Here is an 18,074-nt window from a genome sequence, read left to right on the forward strand (position 1 = left end):
GGAACAATGCATTCCTATGGTGCTATTCACAGAGTGATCAGGTTACAATCACAGAGAAATTGTAACCTCAATTTTTTTTTTTTTTAAAGAAAAGGCGGAATGAGTCAAAATAATTTTCATTATGTCAGAAATGCTGTGGATTGGGCTTAATTTAGATTGAACCCAGAACATTCCTTTAATAGAAAAAATGAAAGTTGTTGCAGAGGTGATGAAAGATTATAAGAACTAACCTTTTTCAGATAATGTGCACGGATTAATCAATAATAAGACCACTGATGTTTAATTTAAAAATCAAATAGTGTTAATTTTGATTTTATGTTGTTTAACTTCAGTCATAATATCCAAAAAAGGTTAAGAGGGTCTTTATGAAAGGAATATTAGAGCCAAACCTAAATTTCATCATAATATTTTCAAGATTAACACTTTTTATTGATTCACACAATTGACACAGAAAAGCAAAACATATATTCACAGAATCAACATTTAACCACGATTATTCCCTTCCCCCCCTCCCAATCCCCAATCCCCAACCCCCAACCCCACCCTCACCCTGACCCTCAACAGATATCCCTGTGGTCACTCTTGAGTATACACACACAATAAAAAGAAGAAAAAAAAAAAAAGAGAAAAAAGAAAAATATATTTAAAAATAATAATCATACACATTTAAAACTACACTTCTCTCTCCACTGCCCCTGCCCGAGAGCCCTCCAAAAAGGCCAAATAGCTGCCCCATTTTTTTATTAAATAAGTCTAAGTTGCCTAGCCATCTACATGACATTTCCACAAATGCTGCTACCCTCTCCATCTCTGTGCACCACTCTTGAAATGAGGGCACTCCAGCCGACTTCAATCCCCTAAGGATAATCTGTCTGCTGATCATAACACTGGCTAGGACCCAATTTTTTATGCATTTATACGCCACACCTCCCCCCATCACCCCTGGAAAATCATCCTCCTTTCTTATCGTGGCTGCTTATGGTTCCAGGGCAAGACAGAACAATAATCGGGAAAGAGGGCAACCCTGTCGGGTGCCCCTGTCCAGAGTAAAATAATCTGAAATTAATCCATTTGTTCATACTGCCGCTACCGGGTAAAGTAACTTAATCTATCCAATAAAAGTATTCCCGAACCTGTACATTTCCAAAATCTTAAAAAGATAATCCCATCCTACCATATCAAATGCCTTTTCGGCGTCAAGTGAGATGGCAGTGACCGGAGTCTGATCATTCGCCACTGACCACATGATATTGATGAAACTCCTAATGTTATCAGAAGAGCTGCAGCCCCGAATAAACCCCACCTGATCTATATGTATAAGAGATGTCATAACTTAATCAGTTAGCCAAAATTTTTGATAATAATTTAACGTCTAGCTGGATCAAGGAAATTGGACGGTAACTCTTACACTCACTTGGATCTTTGTCCTTTTTAAGAATCAGACTGATCCGGGCTTGTGTCATGGTTGGCGGATGCTTTTCAATCTTTATTGATTCCATATAAACTTCTAGCAAAAGTGGAGCCAGTTCTGTAGCATAAGATCTAAAAAATTCAGCAGCAAAGCCATCTGGCCCCGGAGCCTTGCCTGTAGGAAGTTCAAATGGTTCCACAAAGTTTCTAATATCCTCTTCAGTAGACGAAGATGTGGAACTATAGAGATCAAGATAGAATTCTTTAAAAGCATTATTAATGTCAGTGGCCGAGGTAAATATTTCACAGATTTCACTGAGGGTAGAAAAAGACTCTCTCTGTTTTACATATCTAGCCAGAAGCTTCCCTGCTTTGTCCCCCGACTCAAAGTATGACTGTCCACCTGTACATCTACTTATTCGTGTGATTATCTAATCAGCCAATAGTGTGGCAGCAGTGCAATGTATAAAATCATGCAGATACGGGTCAAGAGCTTCAGTTAATGTTCATATCAACCATCAGAATGGGGGGGAAATGTGATCTCAGTGATTTCGTCCATGGCATGATAGTTGGTGCCAGATGGGCTGGTTTAAGTATTTCTGTAACTGCTGATCTCCTGGGATTTTCACATGCAACAGTCTCTAGAGTGTATAGAGAATGGTGCGAAAAACAAGAAACAACCAGTGAGCGGCAGTTCTGTGGACGAAAATGCCAGACTGATCCAAGCTGATAGAAAAATTTAACTCTGTACAAACAGAATAGCAACTCAGAATGTACAACACATCGAACCTTGAGGCAGATGGACTACAACAGCAGAAGACCATGTCAGGAACTTTATTAAGACCATAGTGTTCCTAATTAAGTGCTCAGTGAGTGTATGTTTCAAAATTACAATTCATTTCTTTAGGAGTAAAACTTTTGTAATGAGGAAAAAATTACAGAGTGCTTCTTTAAGAATTAAACGATTTGCATATGTTTTGCTATATATGCAATTATTTTTATTTGTGGATATCATTCAATGGTCATTTATGGCTGTTGCACCTGCTGACAGAAGTCAGAGTGCTGATGCTCCTGGTGTGGCTGGAACTCCACTAGACTCAGAGGAACAGAGGAAAGAGTCAGAAATCATCAGCTGTGCCTCAGTGATGAGTAGTTGATATGACATTTAAAGCAGTGACAGCAGTGTTGTGCAGTGTGAAATGCTGCTATGCTTAAACTACATTTACATTTGTCAACCACAGAAATACTTTATAATTTTAAACTGCACTACTTTAAATGCGATACAAAGTTAAATGTACACATGACAATAAGGAAAAGTTATGATGTTTGAAGACCCGTGTCCTCTAGATTTCAGCCAGACAGTTTTGTCCTGTCCTATTCTAGTCTAGTCTATTTAAGTCTAGTCTAGTCTGGTCTGGTATGTTTTCCAAGTGACAAGGCTGTGTTCTCTCTCTGTTGTGACCTTATCCTGCATAATGATGTGTATGAAGAGAGAGAGGAAGTAGGTGAGGACCTATCAGATCCTGAACTTGAGCATGACCAAGTGTTCTTTGATGAAAAAGCATCGGACAATAAAGACATCTCAGAGAGGAAGGAAGGGTGTGAGGATGAAACCGCATGTCAGATACATGGTAAGATGCCCCTACTAGAAATCTACAGTAGGACTGTGTTCTCACATCATTTTAAATGAGGATTAGAATGTATATGCTTTTGTTTTTCAGACCAGGGCCCTGATCTCAACTCTGCAAATGTGGAAAGCAATGCTAATTCTCGAAGAAGCATTGATAAGTCACAGCCTTGACTAAACAGAAAGGTAAAATACCCAGTACTCTTGCTATGTAAATGTTACTACTTAGTGTATTTCTTTGTTGGTTGTCAACTTTCTAGAGACAGAAGCTTCTAGTGATGCTGAAGTATTCTGGGTAAAAGGGGACTGTGCTTCCATTCTAGGGATTCGAGAGCTAGTACTGTCTGTTCAGACATATTTTAACCTGATATTGCCCCCCATTATAAGTAACTTTTGTCTTTGTGTCATCTTGGACTTACACTGACACCTAGCTGCTTGGATACAACATAATTTAAAATCAATAGTTTTCAGTTTCAGATGCCATTGCAGAAATTTTGAATTCACAGTCAGCCATGATTACTTTAATCAATGAGTGAAAGTGTCAAATAAATGATGGTTACTGAGATTAAGCAAGTAATATTCGGCTGGTCATGCGATTCTAACATGGCAGCCCCCATGTGCGGACCCTCTCCATGTAGAATAAAACAGCTTTTATAAGGTTACTGATATGACTGGATTCTTCATTTTAATGTGAGTGGACATGATATCTTGCATATATTGCAAAATTACAATTCATGTCTTTGGGAGTTAAACTTTTTTTTTTCTTGAGAAAAAATTACTGAGTGCACCTTTAATACAATGCTTTACAAAAATGAAGTTTAAAAAGGGTTAATATTTATGCATCACTTTTTACCATGTCATTTTGGAATCAGGTCTGTGAAATCTTAAAACCAGCTCTTTAAATGGAACATTGTGTGCACTTTCTATTAATCTAAGTTATTCTATTATTTGTTTTTAATGAAATGCTGAAATAAAATGCATATGCCTCTTCTTTTTCATTATTTTGAAACAATCTTGAATATTTTAATTGTGCAGGGCTCACTCCACTCTTGATGTGGAACTGCAAAGAATGCTTTTGGAGAGAGCCACTGGACTGAGAACCCTTAGGGATTTGGGGCTGATCTCACAGCCCAAAACTCTTGTGTTGAAGCTCCACGTTTTTCAGTGGAAACATTCACCAATAGTTTAATTTCTAATCTCAGTCTTATGATTTAACAGGCCTTTTCTATCCCTTGCTGTCTCTAGACAACCTAAATGTCTAGCTCTGTTATGAATTAGACTGAATATGTCTGAACACATCTCCATAATAATAAAGTATTTTAGACTTCATGGATCAACATTAATCTACACTCACTGATTACCTTAAAAGGAACACTATGGTCCTAATAAAATTCCCGACGTGATCTTCTGCCGTTGGGCCCCATCCGTGAAATCCCAGGAGATCTGCAGTTACAGAAATACTCAAACCAGCCCGTCTGGCACCAACAACCATGCTACAGTCAAAATCACTATCACCACATTTTTTTCCCATTCTGATGGTTGATGCTCCTAACCCATATCTGCATGATTTATGCATTGCACTTCTGCCACATGATTAGATGTTTAGATAACCGCATGAATAAGTAGGTGTACATGTGTTCCTTATAAAGTGCTCAGTGAGTGTCTATTTTTCTTTCCCAGCCTCCCACCCCATCCCAGAGTTAGCCAATCCGCCTTGTTAAAGAGAAGCCCATCTCAGATATCCATATGGTTTTTGACTGCACTGGCAATTAAGTTTTGTTGCATCTAAATCATTTTTGTTTCAGCTGGTACTTCAGGCATGTGGTTCGTGTTCCTCTATGTTACAAATTTGCTGATATATCAAATAATATAAGCATAAAAAACTCAGCTTTGCTTGTTCTTAAAAAATAAGATAAATTGAGATCTATGTGCACCTAAAATATAGGCCTACTAAATCTCTATGTTAAAACTCATCTTAAATGTGTTCTTCCTGCTATTTTTAATATATATATATATATATATATATATTACATTACATAACACTTCATTTGACAAGTTTTATGTTGTTGCTCCAGTTTCTTTACAGTTGTTTGTGTTTCATGTTGTTAAATTGACACATTTTGAATAGTTTCTTATTGAAAAAAGGACACATGTACAAAACTAAAAGACATTTTATTGCATACTTAAAGAATTGATAAGTCACCTATTTAAAATGTTTTATAATATACTGTATTACATTAAAATACAATTTGGTTCTCTTTGCCGGGGCCTTTTCTAACTGAAATTACTTAAAAACAGCTGCTTCTCTTTATTAAAGTACTGCAGGAAACTTTTGCTGGTCAATTTTGCCTCTTTCTATAAATCTAAGGATTCTAAATCAGGTCAAGATAAAATTTCATACAGCAGCAATACATTTTGCTCAAGACATGGGACAAAAAAAACCTACAACTACATTTAATTAAGTTTATTCATTAAAAGGCTCTGGAATGATAAAAGCAAATTTGTCTTTTTTCACTGGTGTAACAAAATATATTTTTTTAAATGCAGTCCAGATTGACAGATGTACTAAAGTTTAAGGACCAGTGTCTTCTCTATTTTTTGCCAGTCATCCATGCTTTACACTTATTGAGTTGGGGGAATGCATTCCTAAAACTAGCCAGTCTCCAGTTTGTTCTGATTTTTCGGTTTCATGAAAGCAACGAAACAAGTCCTTTCTTCTCTAATTCAATGAGTTTAAGGTGCTGTAAAGTCTTCAATGCAGAGTCACTGAAATTCATGTTCAACTCCTTCATCCTTTGCGTGCCTATTGGCCTTCTGGAAAAACAAAATGGCAAATTCATAGAAGTGAACATTTATTCTAAAACACTTCTCTGTATATGCCGAATAACAGCGTAGCACAATTTTGTTTTAGACAACTACATTTTACCTTTAATTATTATGAAACGGGGAGAAATGCAGGGTTCTTGGTTGAAAACTGATGGGTTTTCACAAATATGACTAGACAAACCTGTTCTTATCTGTGAAGTACTCGGGTAACTGCTTATAGAATGTGTTGAGGTCATCCAGCTTTAAGTTACCACGTATGCTCTGCGGGACAGTCTCAAATGTCCCCTCAGTCACCTCTTCACACACAATCTGTGCTGCAAGACACACAGACAAAAAACGATATATTATAATTATTATGAAATGTAGGCTTTTGATGATGCCAAGTGTTATGGCTGTCTTAAGCATGTTGATGCATTGCGTGAAGAGATGTTTCTTCTTTCCTTACATTTAGACTGTGCTTGACTTTGAGGTTCTAATGTAGGCACAGCCTAAAAAATAAAAACAGGTTAATTAACTCACAGAAGGTAGCTTTTGTTTCATTCAAATAGCAAATAATTACAGTATAGACTGTGTGGACATTTTAATAGGTTCACAGTTGTGTAATGACAATCATAAAAATGATTTACCTTAAAAACAACAACAACAACAAAAAATAAAAACAATTAGGAACACGAAGTTTGTCAGACTTCTACACTCAATGCAGCAACAGATGAGCAGAGAGCATCTCTCGCTTCTTGTTCTTCTTCTGCTGGTGGTGGAAACTTCAACACAAGATTGCCCATTAGCTTTTATTCCACATAATTTCCTACAGCACAATTTATTTAATTCAAACAAGAACTTACCGTGTCCGAAACCAAAAAACACAGACACTATATTTTATATATATATATATATATATATATATATATATATATATATATATATATTTTTTTTTACATTACTGGGCAGGGTTGTTGTTTCTTCTGCAAACTTGCTCAGCTACTTGTGTAAGCTATTTCTTGTATTTGTTAATACATTCACCACTATATTAACTATATAAATATCATTATATAAGCCAGTCATTAAATTAGCAGTTGCACAACCAGGTTTTGCAGGATGCCAACTTAACAATATTTTCTCACAATTTAGTCATGGTGTCAAAATTGCACCGGAGATTACATTTAGATTTGGGTGGGGAAATGTTGCATGATGAATGAATACCTGTGTATCTGATGTGTTTTGCAGCTGTTGAACCAGCTGCACTGTGGTGTCCAGGTGAGCTCGTATCGAGTCCATAGATTGTTTCTGTTCTGCCACGATCTCCTCCACCTGCGCACACAGGGCTGCATGCCGTGCTTTGATACACGATAAGTTCTCCAACAACTGAGCTGGGTTTCCCTGAAATTCACAAGCACAGTGTTTGACATTCACAATACAGTCAAAATATATGAAATCCATTTTAGAAGTAAGAATTACATGGAAATCAATGCATTGTTCTCTGAAACGCCCAACCTTGTGGCAGTATGCTTTATTAGCTAAATATGTCACTCAAAGGCCTAAGTTACTTAGTTTAACCCTCTTATTGCATTCAGGTTATTTTTGACCTGGGAGACATTTTTAAATACCACATCATTTTTAGTACGGGAACCAAACTTTGTGACTTTGTCAAGACTCAAAATACAAATTATTATTATTATTATTATTTTTTTTTTTTTTTTTAAATAAGATTGTTTGAGATATAACCATTTAAAAAGAATTATTATTATTATTTATTGTTTTTTTCTTTTGCGTTCATGGGTCAATTTTGACCCGGGCATCAGTTGTGGCTTTACACATGATATTTTGTAGATTTGTTTAGTACATCTATGAATGAGATTTTTTCTTATAAAAACTTTGCTTACATTTAGCCTCTTTCCCATACTCTCTCACACACTTTCTCTCTCACTGGGACTGCATCTTGTTTACAAGCACGCACGCGCGCGCGCACACACACACACACACACACACACACACACACACACATTCCTGTACAAAACAGACATGACAGATGTAACAAACATAACAAATAAATGAAATCAAAGGCATTACAGTCTAAAGGGGATGTGGCGAGATTTTGTTCATGCACACATTAGTCTACATAGGGCTTGAGAGAGCCAATTGTCCACATTTTACTTGGCAGCCATCTGATACCAAACCAGCTTACAGCAAACTCACGCATCAACATTCCACAGCTCATGCAAGTAAATAGAATATATTTTACTTAAAAACATAGTAAAGTATTATTAATGTTGTATACTTGAGTTGTAAAGCTGTTTTGATTATGTTTAGTTGAAAAATAATTAATTGGTTTCATAACTTTTTACCACCAAGTTGTATTGAGCAGTTATGAGTAATAGGAAATTAATTCAAATTAATAGTAATTCTCACATTAGATGTTAATATAAATTGCATATTGTTATATTTAGATAAAATTTCACAGACATGTTGATAAAAAACGATGTCTTCACATGTATTACACTGATTCCGCTGTAGTTAATGTATATTTCGAAATGTCGAAGAATTTCTACATTTTATTATTAATAAAAAGAATGGCATTTTAATTAATAACTTTTATATTTGTCAGTTACCATGCCAAAAATATCAACCTTTTTACATGTATGAACAGTTAGGAACTTATTAATGACTTACAATATAGTTTTAGATGAAAACCATCAGGTCATGAATGATTTATAAGCTTGAATTCCACTGGGTCAAAATTGACCCACGAATGCAAAAGGTGTATGCAGATTCTGAACACAATAGGAGGGTTAAAAAAGAAAATGCAGGACTATGAACTCACCTCGAATGAGCCAGCCTCTCGAGCATTGGTCATGAAGTCAAATTTCAGCTGCTTTTCCACATATTCTATACCAGCCTCTGCTTTCTGGAACTACAAGGACACACTTCTAAACACCATAATTCGGTATGCATTTAGATGGTTTGCGCTAACCGCTATGGACTGGGGTTGCTGTTCACTCGTTTTGACACATTTACTGGCAGTACAACCCAAAACCTGAAACCCTATTAGCAATATTGCACTACTCTGAACATAGCAGAGGCAATACTGATAGGGTCCCAGGAATTAGGATTAACATTATTACCTGTAAAAGACAGAAAATAAACACAACAGTTTGCCAAGTGTTGTGGAGGTCCCGTATGGAATATATTAACAGAGCTTCTAAATTGCTTTGAAAAGTTTCAAACATCGTGCAAAACTGCTTACAGATGCTTTGACAATACTATTGCACTGCTAGCTGTCCAATACAGTAGTGCAATGAAGTCAGAGCACCTGTTAACAGCAATATCAACACTTGATACAGCTGAGCAGGAAGCTGACCCTACCTGTGAGAAAAATCCCTGGCCAATGCCCTTTTAACATTGCACTGCTTTAATAACTGGGTTATCAGTAGTACAATATAAAAGGGGCACTGGACAGACAGCAAGGAATCAGGGTGGTCCTTTTGCATGCTGAAACATCCAATAAAGACAAATAAAAATGTCAATTAAAACCCTGAGGAAAGACACAGTTGTAATTATAGACATTATACCTAAACTAAACATTTTAGTCACATAGGCACTCTAGTACTCAGAACTTGCGCCCCCTATTGGCACCACTTACTGATGATATAACAAAGTATTCCTAAAGAAGGGTGTTTAAGTTATCAAGATTTTACTTAAATCATTGCATAGTAAAAGGCTGTGCTTTAAGGAGATTTTGCCACATGCAAATCGCCAAACTACTTTAAAAAAAGTTGCAACGAAGAGATCTGTGCGCGTGCTATTGCAAAAGCAATGGGCATATTTTGTTTATCATGAACCTGTAACTATCAGTTCATAATCGTTATGACAATATGTGTAAAACACGAACTGCACTGACAAAACAAATCAAGATATGTAGAGCGTGTTTTTATTGCAGCGCGCAGTCTCGGTGACTCAACAGGCCCTCGCGCACACACCGCCGATCACATACCGGACCAAATATACAATTTTCGAGCTGGGTGACATTGTTTCGTTCCAAAGTATGCGCTTACAGTACTTCAGTCATATAAATACTGTTTTTCGCTGTAAATGTGACAGTATAATGTCATGAGCAGTGGCACTAGTTAGCCACTCAGCTACATGTTTTTCGTAATGTTCTCCCCTCCGACAAGTAGGAAAGTAAGAGACATGCAGAAAGCGTGTAAACCTTATTGTTTTATTCTACTTTCCGTTGTCACCATTAAAAACACTGGGGTTGTTGAACGTTTACCGCCTACAGTCGGTTTATTTGGAGAACACATTTGATAAAACGTTTGCCTCAAACACAGCTTACCATCGCCTCCAGCTTATCAACAGTCTCCATGTTGAATAGTTTACATTCTTGAAGCAGCCCCGGAAATATGAAGCTCGCAGCAGATCTCAAAGCCTTCTCTGATTGGTTAGCTGTCAGGGAGAGTTGAAGATGATTGGTCAATTTGGAAGCACCGCTGATAAGAAGAATGAGAGGAAAAGGAGCGCTGTTTGGAATGGAATACTGACGTACTACCTAGAATATACAACACAGTGTATACTGTAGTGTATACTGTAGTGTATACTATTTAAAACGAATATATGAAACAATGCATGTTTTAAACTGCTACATTGTTGTCAAATGACCGCACTATGTTGCTTGTTTAAAATGAGCAAGAGCCATTCAGTTATTAAAGGAATAGTTCACCCAAAAATGAAAATTGCCTCATCATTTACTCACTTTCATGTCATCCCAGATGTGTATGACTTTCTTTCTTCTGCAGAACACAAACGAAAATTTTTAGAAGAATATGTCAGCTCTGTAGATCAATACAACAAAGATATTTTAATGGATATATGATGTCTGTTTGTCCATACAATGCAAGCACAACACCTGTGCTCCAAAAAGTACATGAAGGCAGCATAAAAGTAATCCATAAAACTCAGCTGATTTAATCCATGTCTTCTGAAGCAATCATCCAATCGATTTTGGGTGACACACATAGCATAGCACTGGATTGTTGGATATAGTATCCCATGCACTGTAGTATAATGCACATTTTCACAAATATAGTAGGTGCACGGTGTACTTACTGCAAATAGCATTCCCAGTAGGAATAATATGGTGGTATGTCCTTACATACCCAGCGACTACGAAAATGGCATTGGTTGACAAAAATGATACTTTAAATGACAATTGAACTGCAGAGATATGACGGTCTGGTGGTGTCAGAATGTGAAATGTCATAGGAATGACATGTTCATGGTGAAATATGAATAACACACCTGGCTTTTACACAAAAGTCAGACAACTGTCAAAGCACTAACTCTTTCAAGACAGCAAATAAATTATCCCTGCAAGTATTCAAGGCATTGCTCTCATTGAAATCAGTGCAGCGATTCAATATTTACAACTAGTCTTACAGGTGCACTCAGTAATTTTTTCCTCATTAAAAATGTTTTACTCCTAAAGACATGAATTTTAAATCATGACCACTCAAACTAAAATGAAGACTCCAGTCATATCAGTAACCTTATAAAAGCTGTTTTATTCTACATGGAGAGGGTCCGCACATGGGGGCTGCCATGTTAGAATCACATGACCAGCCGAATATTACTTGCTTAATCTCAGTAACCATCATTTATTTGACACTTTCACTCATTGATTAAAGTAATCATGGCTGACTGTGAATACTAATTTTCTACAATGGCATCTGAAACTGAAAACTATTGATTTTAAATGACGCTGCATCCACTTTACAGTTTCAGATTCCATTGTAGAAATTTGGTATTCACAGTCAGCCATGATTACTTTACAGTTCATGTCTTTAGAGTTTAGTGGTTAAACTTTTTTAATGAGGAAAAAATGACTGAGTGCACCTTTAATAGGCCAGTTGGAGTTTTTCTTGAACTATTTGTAAAGAATATTATAGAATATTCGAACATTATATGCTCACTCTTGCTGTATTAAAATAGTAAGAAAAAAGTTCACTCATGTTTTTCTTTTATGAGTAGTTAGAAAAATTATTTTGCAGAGGCGATGACGTGTCACGCAAAACCGACCAATCGACCGCCACAAGGTGAACGACTGACGAAAATATGCAGAGATAAACCCCGCCTACTCAGGAATGACTGACAGCCCTTTTGTTAAATCACAGCACTGCATATTCAACGCTCCGCCAATCAGATGGGGACAATATCTCACAGCTTCAACAAAGCTTGGTTGCACCGTGCACTCGCTCTCAACCGGTTGTCTTGTTAGAGGACGTTGGAGTCACAGTCAGGAGGGGCTCTGCATCAAATACTCATTTAAAAACAGAAATACTCCAAAAAATCAATCCAGCATGTTCTCCCGCATCGCTAGACCAACAGCGACCCTCGCCCGGAGCTTGTCCACCTCAACGCAGGTACGAATGTTATCTTTATGAACATTAGAAGGCTAACATTAGCCTCCATGATGCATATAAGTGAATGGTGAAGCTACCATGTCAAGCTGAGACTTGGCGTGCTCACTTTATTCTTATGAAATGAAGAATGATAGATTAAAAGCTATAATGGAGCTGTTACTACATTATGAAGAAGATCAAACTAAACTGCGATACATGTTAAGTATATCTGCAGCTAGGAAAGGTACCTTGCTTTGACATTTTGCCACCACATTGAAGTGAAGGTGTTGCAACATGGTAAACTTGCTTCTCAGTCATATGGTCATGTTTAGTTGACCATGCCAAGTTGCCAACTCTTTTAGTCTGCCTGGGTGGATCATCATGGTTAGAGGAGGTATCACTTTGATTCAAGTTCCTTCTTAAAAAGTTCAGCACTATAATCAGCTACTTGGCTCACTGTTGTGTAGTAAGTGTTACAAGATGTCTTAATCTGTAATGAGAGATCAGACCTATTTAATTTAGATTTTGTGCACAGTTTTGGACTCTCTTAAGGGAGGAACCTATTTCCATATCATTTTTCCATACTTCATTTGATCACAATAGATATACACTGAGATGCTGTTATTGGCAGTTCGCTACAGGAAACAGTAAAGATTCTCCATCAGGTGCACTCTTATACGTTTTTCATGTAAGAAAAGTTTGGCTTTAATAAAGTTTGTAATTTTATTCCCACATACAGAACCATTTTAACATTACATTATTTTTCTAGTGCAATCTGTGCAGTTTGTGGTTTACCCTATGGAATCACAAGAAAAAAGACAGTTCAGTTGCCAATTTGTAAAACACTAATTAGTTTGTTTTCAGTAAGCATATTTGCCATACAAACGTTCTCTGTACGTGCGTCTTAGCAGTTTACAGAATCTTTAATCACTTGGTCTTTAAACCCTCCCTCATCCCCAACTGAGCGGTAGTAAAAATTCCCACTGCCTTATTTCCAGAATGAAAGGTCCCAAGGTCAAGATCAATAATGTTTTGGTGCATTGTGCTACAGTATGTGTGTTTTGTATGTGGCACACAAAATAATTAATAAGTTAATTTGCATGTTTGATTTTCAGATTTTAGTTTTATTTAAAAATGTAATTACTTTTGAAAACCAGATTAAAATGAACCAGATTATGATTTCCATTTTAATTAATATTACAACACCCATACAAGGCAGTAAATCTAATCGCCTGTTGAGTCAGATGGCCATTTACTGCCTTAATGATAAAACAAGGGAAGGGCAGCACATATTGTGACATTGCTTTAATATAAAAAAAATTATCCTTTCAGAACAATGCCAAGGTAGCTGTCTTGGGTGCCTCAGGTGGCATTGGGCAGCCCCTGTCCCTCCTGCTGAAGAACAGCCCTTTAGTGAGCCACCTTGCACTCTATGATATCGCCCACACTCCTGGAGTGGCAGCTGACCTCAGCCACATTGAGACTAGAGCCCATGTCACAGGTACAGATACAGTTTTTGGTGCTGATTTGCCTCTACAGCTCTTGACTTCTTTGTAGTTTAATATCCCTAAAAAGTCTACCACCCCTGGAGTAGCGAGTTCGAATCCAGGGTGTGCTGAGTGATTCCAGCCAGGTGTCCTAAGCAACCAAATTGGCCCGGTTGTTAGGGAGGCTAGAGTCACATGGGGTAACCTCCTCGTGGTCGCGATTAGTGGTTCTTGCTCTCAATGGGGTGCATGGTAAGTTGTGCGTGGATCGCGGAGAGTAGCAGGAGCTTCCACACGCAGAGTCTCCGCGGTGTCATGCACAACGAGCCACATGATAAGATGCGCAGACTGATGACAGACAGAAGCGGAGGCAACTGAGACTTGTCCTGCGCCACCCAGATTGAGGTGAGTAACCCGCCACCACGAGGACCTACCAAGTAGTGGAAATTGGGCATTCCAAATTGGGAGAAAAGATATAAAAAATATCCCTAAAAAGTTCTCAGCTCTATTTTAGTGATTATCTGCAGAGAGCCAAGTCATATTTACTGCTCTGAATAGCTCCGCAATAGAGTTCACTGTCTTGCCTTGCAGGATTCATGGGCCCAGATCAGCTGGATGCAGCACTGAAAGGCTGTGAAGTTGTTGTCATCCCCGCTGGTGTCCCAAGGAAGCCTGGTGGGTATATATATAAAATGTATTATTATTATTATTTTTTTTTTTTTACCTTTTTATTTTAAGTGAATTTCAACATGATTTAAAGTCAATGGCAAATGGTGCTTGCAACCCATTTTACTTCTGAATTGTGATGCATTCTGAGTGAATTAGGGTATTCGACAAGAAAAATGTTGGGTGATGCTTGATTTTATCGATTGGAAATTGATTGGACTGTGAAAATTCTAAATGTAAAAAAGTTACTGAAATGTCAAAAAAGAAAAAGGTGGTTAAATTGGAGGGGCTGAAAAATAAGAGGGAGACATCAGGTGAAAAAGAAAGCCATTTCAAAGGCAGAGCAAGTTCTGTTACATTTTTATTAAGGATTATGAAGACGTTTTTATATAATTTCTATTGATTAATCATTGACAATAAGACCAGGAATGTGTTTTAAATGGGGTCAATTTTGGTTTCTTGTTGACTTTAAAGAGAAATTCTCATGGGCTCCTATAAATCCAGAATCTTTAAAGATAAAGCCTTTCTTCCTGTTTCTAGGTATGACCCGTGATGATCTGTTCAACACCAATGCCACCATTGTGGCCACACTAGCTGATGCCTGTGCCCGTAACTGCCCTCAGGCCATGATCTGCATCATTTCAAACCCAGTAAGTATAAGGTCTCAGGATAAGAGAGAATCTGTCACTGCTGAGATATCACTTTTTAGCTGTTTAAATGCCGAAAGGGTGTGTAGAAGGGTGCCCACTGTGTATATATAAATTGATAATGCCATTGACTATTAAGATATTATAAATTGTGATGTTGCAACTGATGCAGTATTCTTGTACTTTAATATTATTGTGATTTCAGGTGAACTCCACTATCCCCATCACATCTGAGGTTATGAAGAAACATGGTGTCTACAACCCCAACAGAGTGTTTGGTGTCACAACACTGGATATCGTCAGAGCCAACACTTTTGTCGCAGAGCTCAAAGTGAGTTTCATGGTTCTTGAAATTCAATAACGAGTACAATAGTAGTGGTTTTGAAGTGCAGATTTGCTTTGATTTTAAGTGTTCACAGCCGGGCATTTGTTTTCATTGCTCCTGCGTTTCTAGGGTCTTGATCCTGCCCGAGTCAATGTGCCCGTCATCGGAGGTCATGCAGGAAAGACCATCATTCCTCTTATTTCACAGGTAGAGCAAATGTCTTAATGCAAATGTCTTCTAACTTCATCTTTGCTATTTTATTCATTTGAAGCGATAAATTAACAATAGGAATATTGCAAACAAATACATTTTGCTGTAGTGTTTGAAGGTCAGTTTGAGAGTATTTCCAAAGTAATTTTAGATAATTTATTTAAAAGATGACAAAGTTAATGTGTCCTTATCTTTCTTGCAGTGCACACCCAAGGTTGAGTTCCCTGCAGATCAGCTGGCTGCACTGACAGGCAGGATCCAGGAAGCTGGAACTGAGGTTGTAAAGGCTAAAGCTGGTGCAGGTGAGCTCTTGTTTATTCTTTGTATCCCAGAGAGGTGAAAATACCATATAGAAGATCTGGAATGAGAATCTTTTTTTTTTTGTGTGTGTAAACAGAATATACTGTATCTCTGTTCACAGGCTCTGCCACTTTGTCCATGGCCTATGCTGGAGCAAGATTCACATTCTCCCTTCTCGATGCCATGAATGGAAAGGAGGGCGTAGTTGAATGTGCATTTGTAAGATCTGAGGAGACTGAATGCAAATACTTCTCCACACCTCTGCTACTTGGGGTAAGTCCTGCAAGACCCTCTGTAGATGTATAGTTCTGACTGTAGGACGAAGTAACAAGTTCAAAGTAACAATTATAAACTCCAATTGAATTTTGATGGTTTTAAATGGACTGTGCTTTCAATTTTATTTGCAAATAAGAAATGGACATGACTGGCTATTTTCTTTTTAATTTTCTTTTTTTAAATCAAATTGATCTTTCCTCAGAAAAATGGCATTGAGAAGAATCTTGGCCTTGGCAAGCTTTCTGCCTTTGAGGAGAAGCTGGTAGCTGATGCCATGGATGAACTGAAGGGCTCCATCAAGAAAGGAGAAGATTTTGCTGCAAACCTGAAGTGATGTGTGCTTGTGGCGCTACATGTGAAATGTCATTATTTATATAGTTGAATCATTGTTTTGGCAACATGGTTTCCAAAAACATTATTTTCATGTTCAAAGATGCAGCAAGTCTTTGTACTTATTAAAACTGTAAAATCCATCCATCAATAAAACAGTCTTCTTTATCAACTCTATAAATCTTTGTGTACTTCAGTCCACGTAATGCAAATAATTGCTATTTTGTTATGAATTCCTAATATTGACCTATGTTTGCTGTGTTGTTGAGGTATAATTTGCAGTTTGAGGTTAAGGCAACTCTTAAATTAACCCTCCAATGGTATTTACAAATGAATCCTACCTTTAGTCCTCCTGTTTATTTTGACCGGAAAGAGCAATACCATTTCTTGTTCCCTGAAGTAGTGACAAAATTATGCACTTTTGGGATTTTATGCTAATTTGATCTTATTTACATTTCATAAATTTACTATTAATTTGCACATACAAATAAGCAAAGTTATGAAACTTCAGTACAGTAAAAAACATACACTTCCATAAGTTGAAACATGAAGTATGAGAATGTGACAAATATTGGAGGCAGATTGTTGCCATCTGATAAACAAAATAGAGTTGTGATCAAAAGTTTGCATACCCTGGCAGAAATTGTGAAATTTTGGCAGTGATTTGAAAATATTACTGATCATGCAAAAAAAGTGTCTTATTTAAGGATAGTGATCATATGAATCCATTTATTATCACATAGTTGTTTGGCTCCTTTTTAAATCATAATGATAACAGAAATCACCCAAATGACCTTGATCAAAAGTTTACATACCCTTGAATGTTTGGCCTTCTTACAGACACACAAGGTGACACACCTGTGGGTTATTAAATTGCAATTAGTGTCTGTGAACAAATATTCAATGAGTTTGTTAGCTCTCACGTGGATGCACTGAGCAGGCTAGATACTGAGCCATGGGGAGCAGAAAAGAACTGTCAAAAGACCTGCGTAACAAGGTAATGGAGCTTTATAATGATGGAAAAGGATATAAAAAGATATCCAAAGCCTTGAAAATGCTAGTCAGTACTGTTCAATCACTTATTAAGAAGTGGTAATTTGGGGATCTTGATACCAAGCCAAGGTCAGGTAGACCAAGAAAGATTTCAGCCACAACTGCCAGAAGAATTGTTTGGGATACAAAGAAAAACCCACAGATAACCTCAGGAGAAATACAGGCTGCTCTGGAAAAAGACGGTGTGGTTGTTTCAAGGAGCACAATACGACGATACTTGAATAAAAATGAGCTGCATGGTCGAGTTGCCAGAAAGAAACCTTTACTGTGCCAATGCCACAAAAAAGCCCAGTTACAATTTGCCCGACAACACCTTGACATGCCTCACAGCTTCTGGCACACTGTAATTTGGAGTGACGAGACCAAAATAGAGCTTTATGGTCACAATCATAAGCGCTATGTTTGGAGAGAGGTCAACAAGGTCTATAGTGAAAAGAATACCATCCCCACTGTGAAACATTGTGGTGGCTCGCTGATGTTTTGGGGGTGTGTGAGCTCTAAAGGCACGGGGAATCTTGTGACAAC

The 18,074-nt window shown here is 37.4% G+C and overlaps 2 protein-coding genes across 3 annotated transcripts; one reads left to right on the top strand and one right to left on the bottom strand.

Annotated features, from left to right (window-relative positions):
• Nucleotides 1-5,190: 5,190 nt before the first annotated feature.
• LOC127433862 (spindle and kinetochore-associated protein 2-like) lies at nucleotides 5,191-10,264 on the bottom strand. Of its 2 annotated transcripts, XM_051686152.1 has the most exons (7): nucleotides 10,194-10,264; nucleotides 9,224-9,349; nucleotides 8,682-8,771; nucleotides 7,064-7,240; nucleotides 6,309-6,351; nucleotides 6,045-6,177; nucleotides 5,191-5,851 (listed from the first exon to the last, which is right to left on the bottom strand). In XM_051686152.1, exons 3-7 carry the CDS (start codon nucleotides 8,712-8,714, stop codon nucleotides 5,725-5,727), a joined length of 513 nt encoding a protein of 170 aa, XP_051542112.1. In that variant the 5' UTR covers nucleotides 8,715-8,771; nucleotides 9,224-9,349; nucleotides 10,194-10,264; the 3' UTR covers nucleotides 5,191-5,724. The 2 variants fall into 2 exon arrangements, with proteins under 2 accessions (XP_051542112.1, XP_051542111.1); XM_051686151.1 differs by lacking the exon at nucleotides 9,224-9,349 and having other exon boundaries at nucleotides 10,194-10,254.
• Nucleotides 10,265-12,099: 1,835 nt separating this feature from the next.
• Nucleotides 12,100-16,668, top strand: mdh2 (malate dehydrogenase 2, NAD (mitochondrial)). The gene is made up of 9 exons (XM_051686312.1): nucleotides 12,100-12,276; nucleotides 13,588-13,756; nucleotides 14,334-14,417; nucleotides 14,949-15,058; nucleotides 15,261-15,386; nucleotides 15,510-15,587; nucleotides 15,793-15,892; nucleotides 16,012-16,163; nucleotides 16,369-16,668. The coding sequence occupies exons 1-9, from the start codon at nucleotides 12,214-12,216 to the stop codon at nucleotides 16,498-16,500; spliced, it is 1,014 nt and encodes a 337-aa protein (XP_051542272.1). The 5' UTR covers nucleotides 12,100-12,213; the 3' UTR covers nucleotides 16,501-16,668.
• Nucleotides 16,669-18,074: the final 1,406 nt, after the last annotated feature.

Source organism: Myxocyprinus asiaticus, chromosome 43, assembly GCF_019703515.2.
Source record: "Myxocyprinus asiaticus isolate MX2 ecotype Aquarium Trade chromosome 43, UBuf_Myxa_2, whole genome shotgun sequence".
NCBI lineage: Eukaryota > Metazoa > Chordata > Actinopteri > Cypriniformes > Catostomidae > Myxocyprinus > Myxocyprinus asiaticus.

Excerpts from the sequence above, each read along its gene's own strand:
- LOC127433862 (XM_051686151.1), bottom strand. The coding sequence starts at position 10,223 with ATGGAGACTGTTGATAAGCTGGAGGCGATG. Across the intron at positions 7,241-8,681 it reads GAGAGGCTGGCTCATTCGAG|GGAAACCCAGCTCAGTTGTT; the intron begins GTGAGTTCATAG and ends TGTGAATTTCAG. Across the intron at positions 6,178-6,308 it reads AAGTCAAGCACAGTCTAAAT|CACAGATTGTGTGTGAAGAG; the intron begins GTAAGGAAAGAA and ends TGTGTCTTGCAG.
- mdh2 (XM_051686312.1), top strand. The coding sequence starts at position 12,214 with ATGTTCTCCCGCATCGCTAGACCAACAGCGACCCTCGCCCGGAGCTTG. Across the intron at positions 13,757-14,333 it reads GACTAGAGCCCATGTCACAG|GATTCATGGGCCCAGATCAG; the intron begins GTACAGATACAG and ends CTTGCCTTGCAG. Across the intron at positions 15,588-15,792 it reads TCATTCCTCTTATTTCACAG|TGCACACCCAAGGTTGAGTT; the intron begins GTAGAGCAAATG and ends TCTTTCTTGCAG.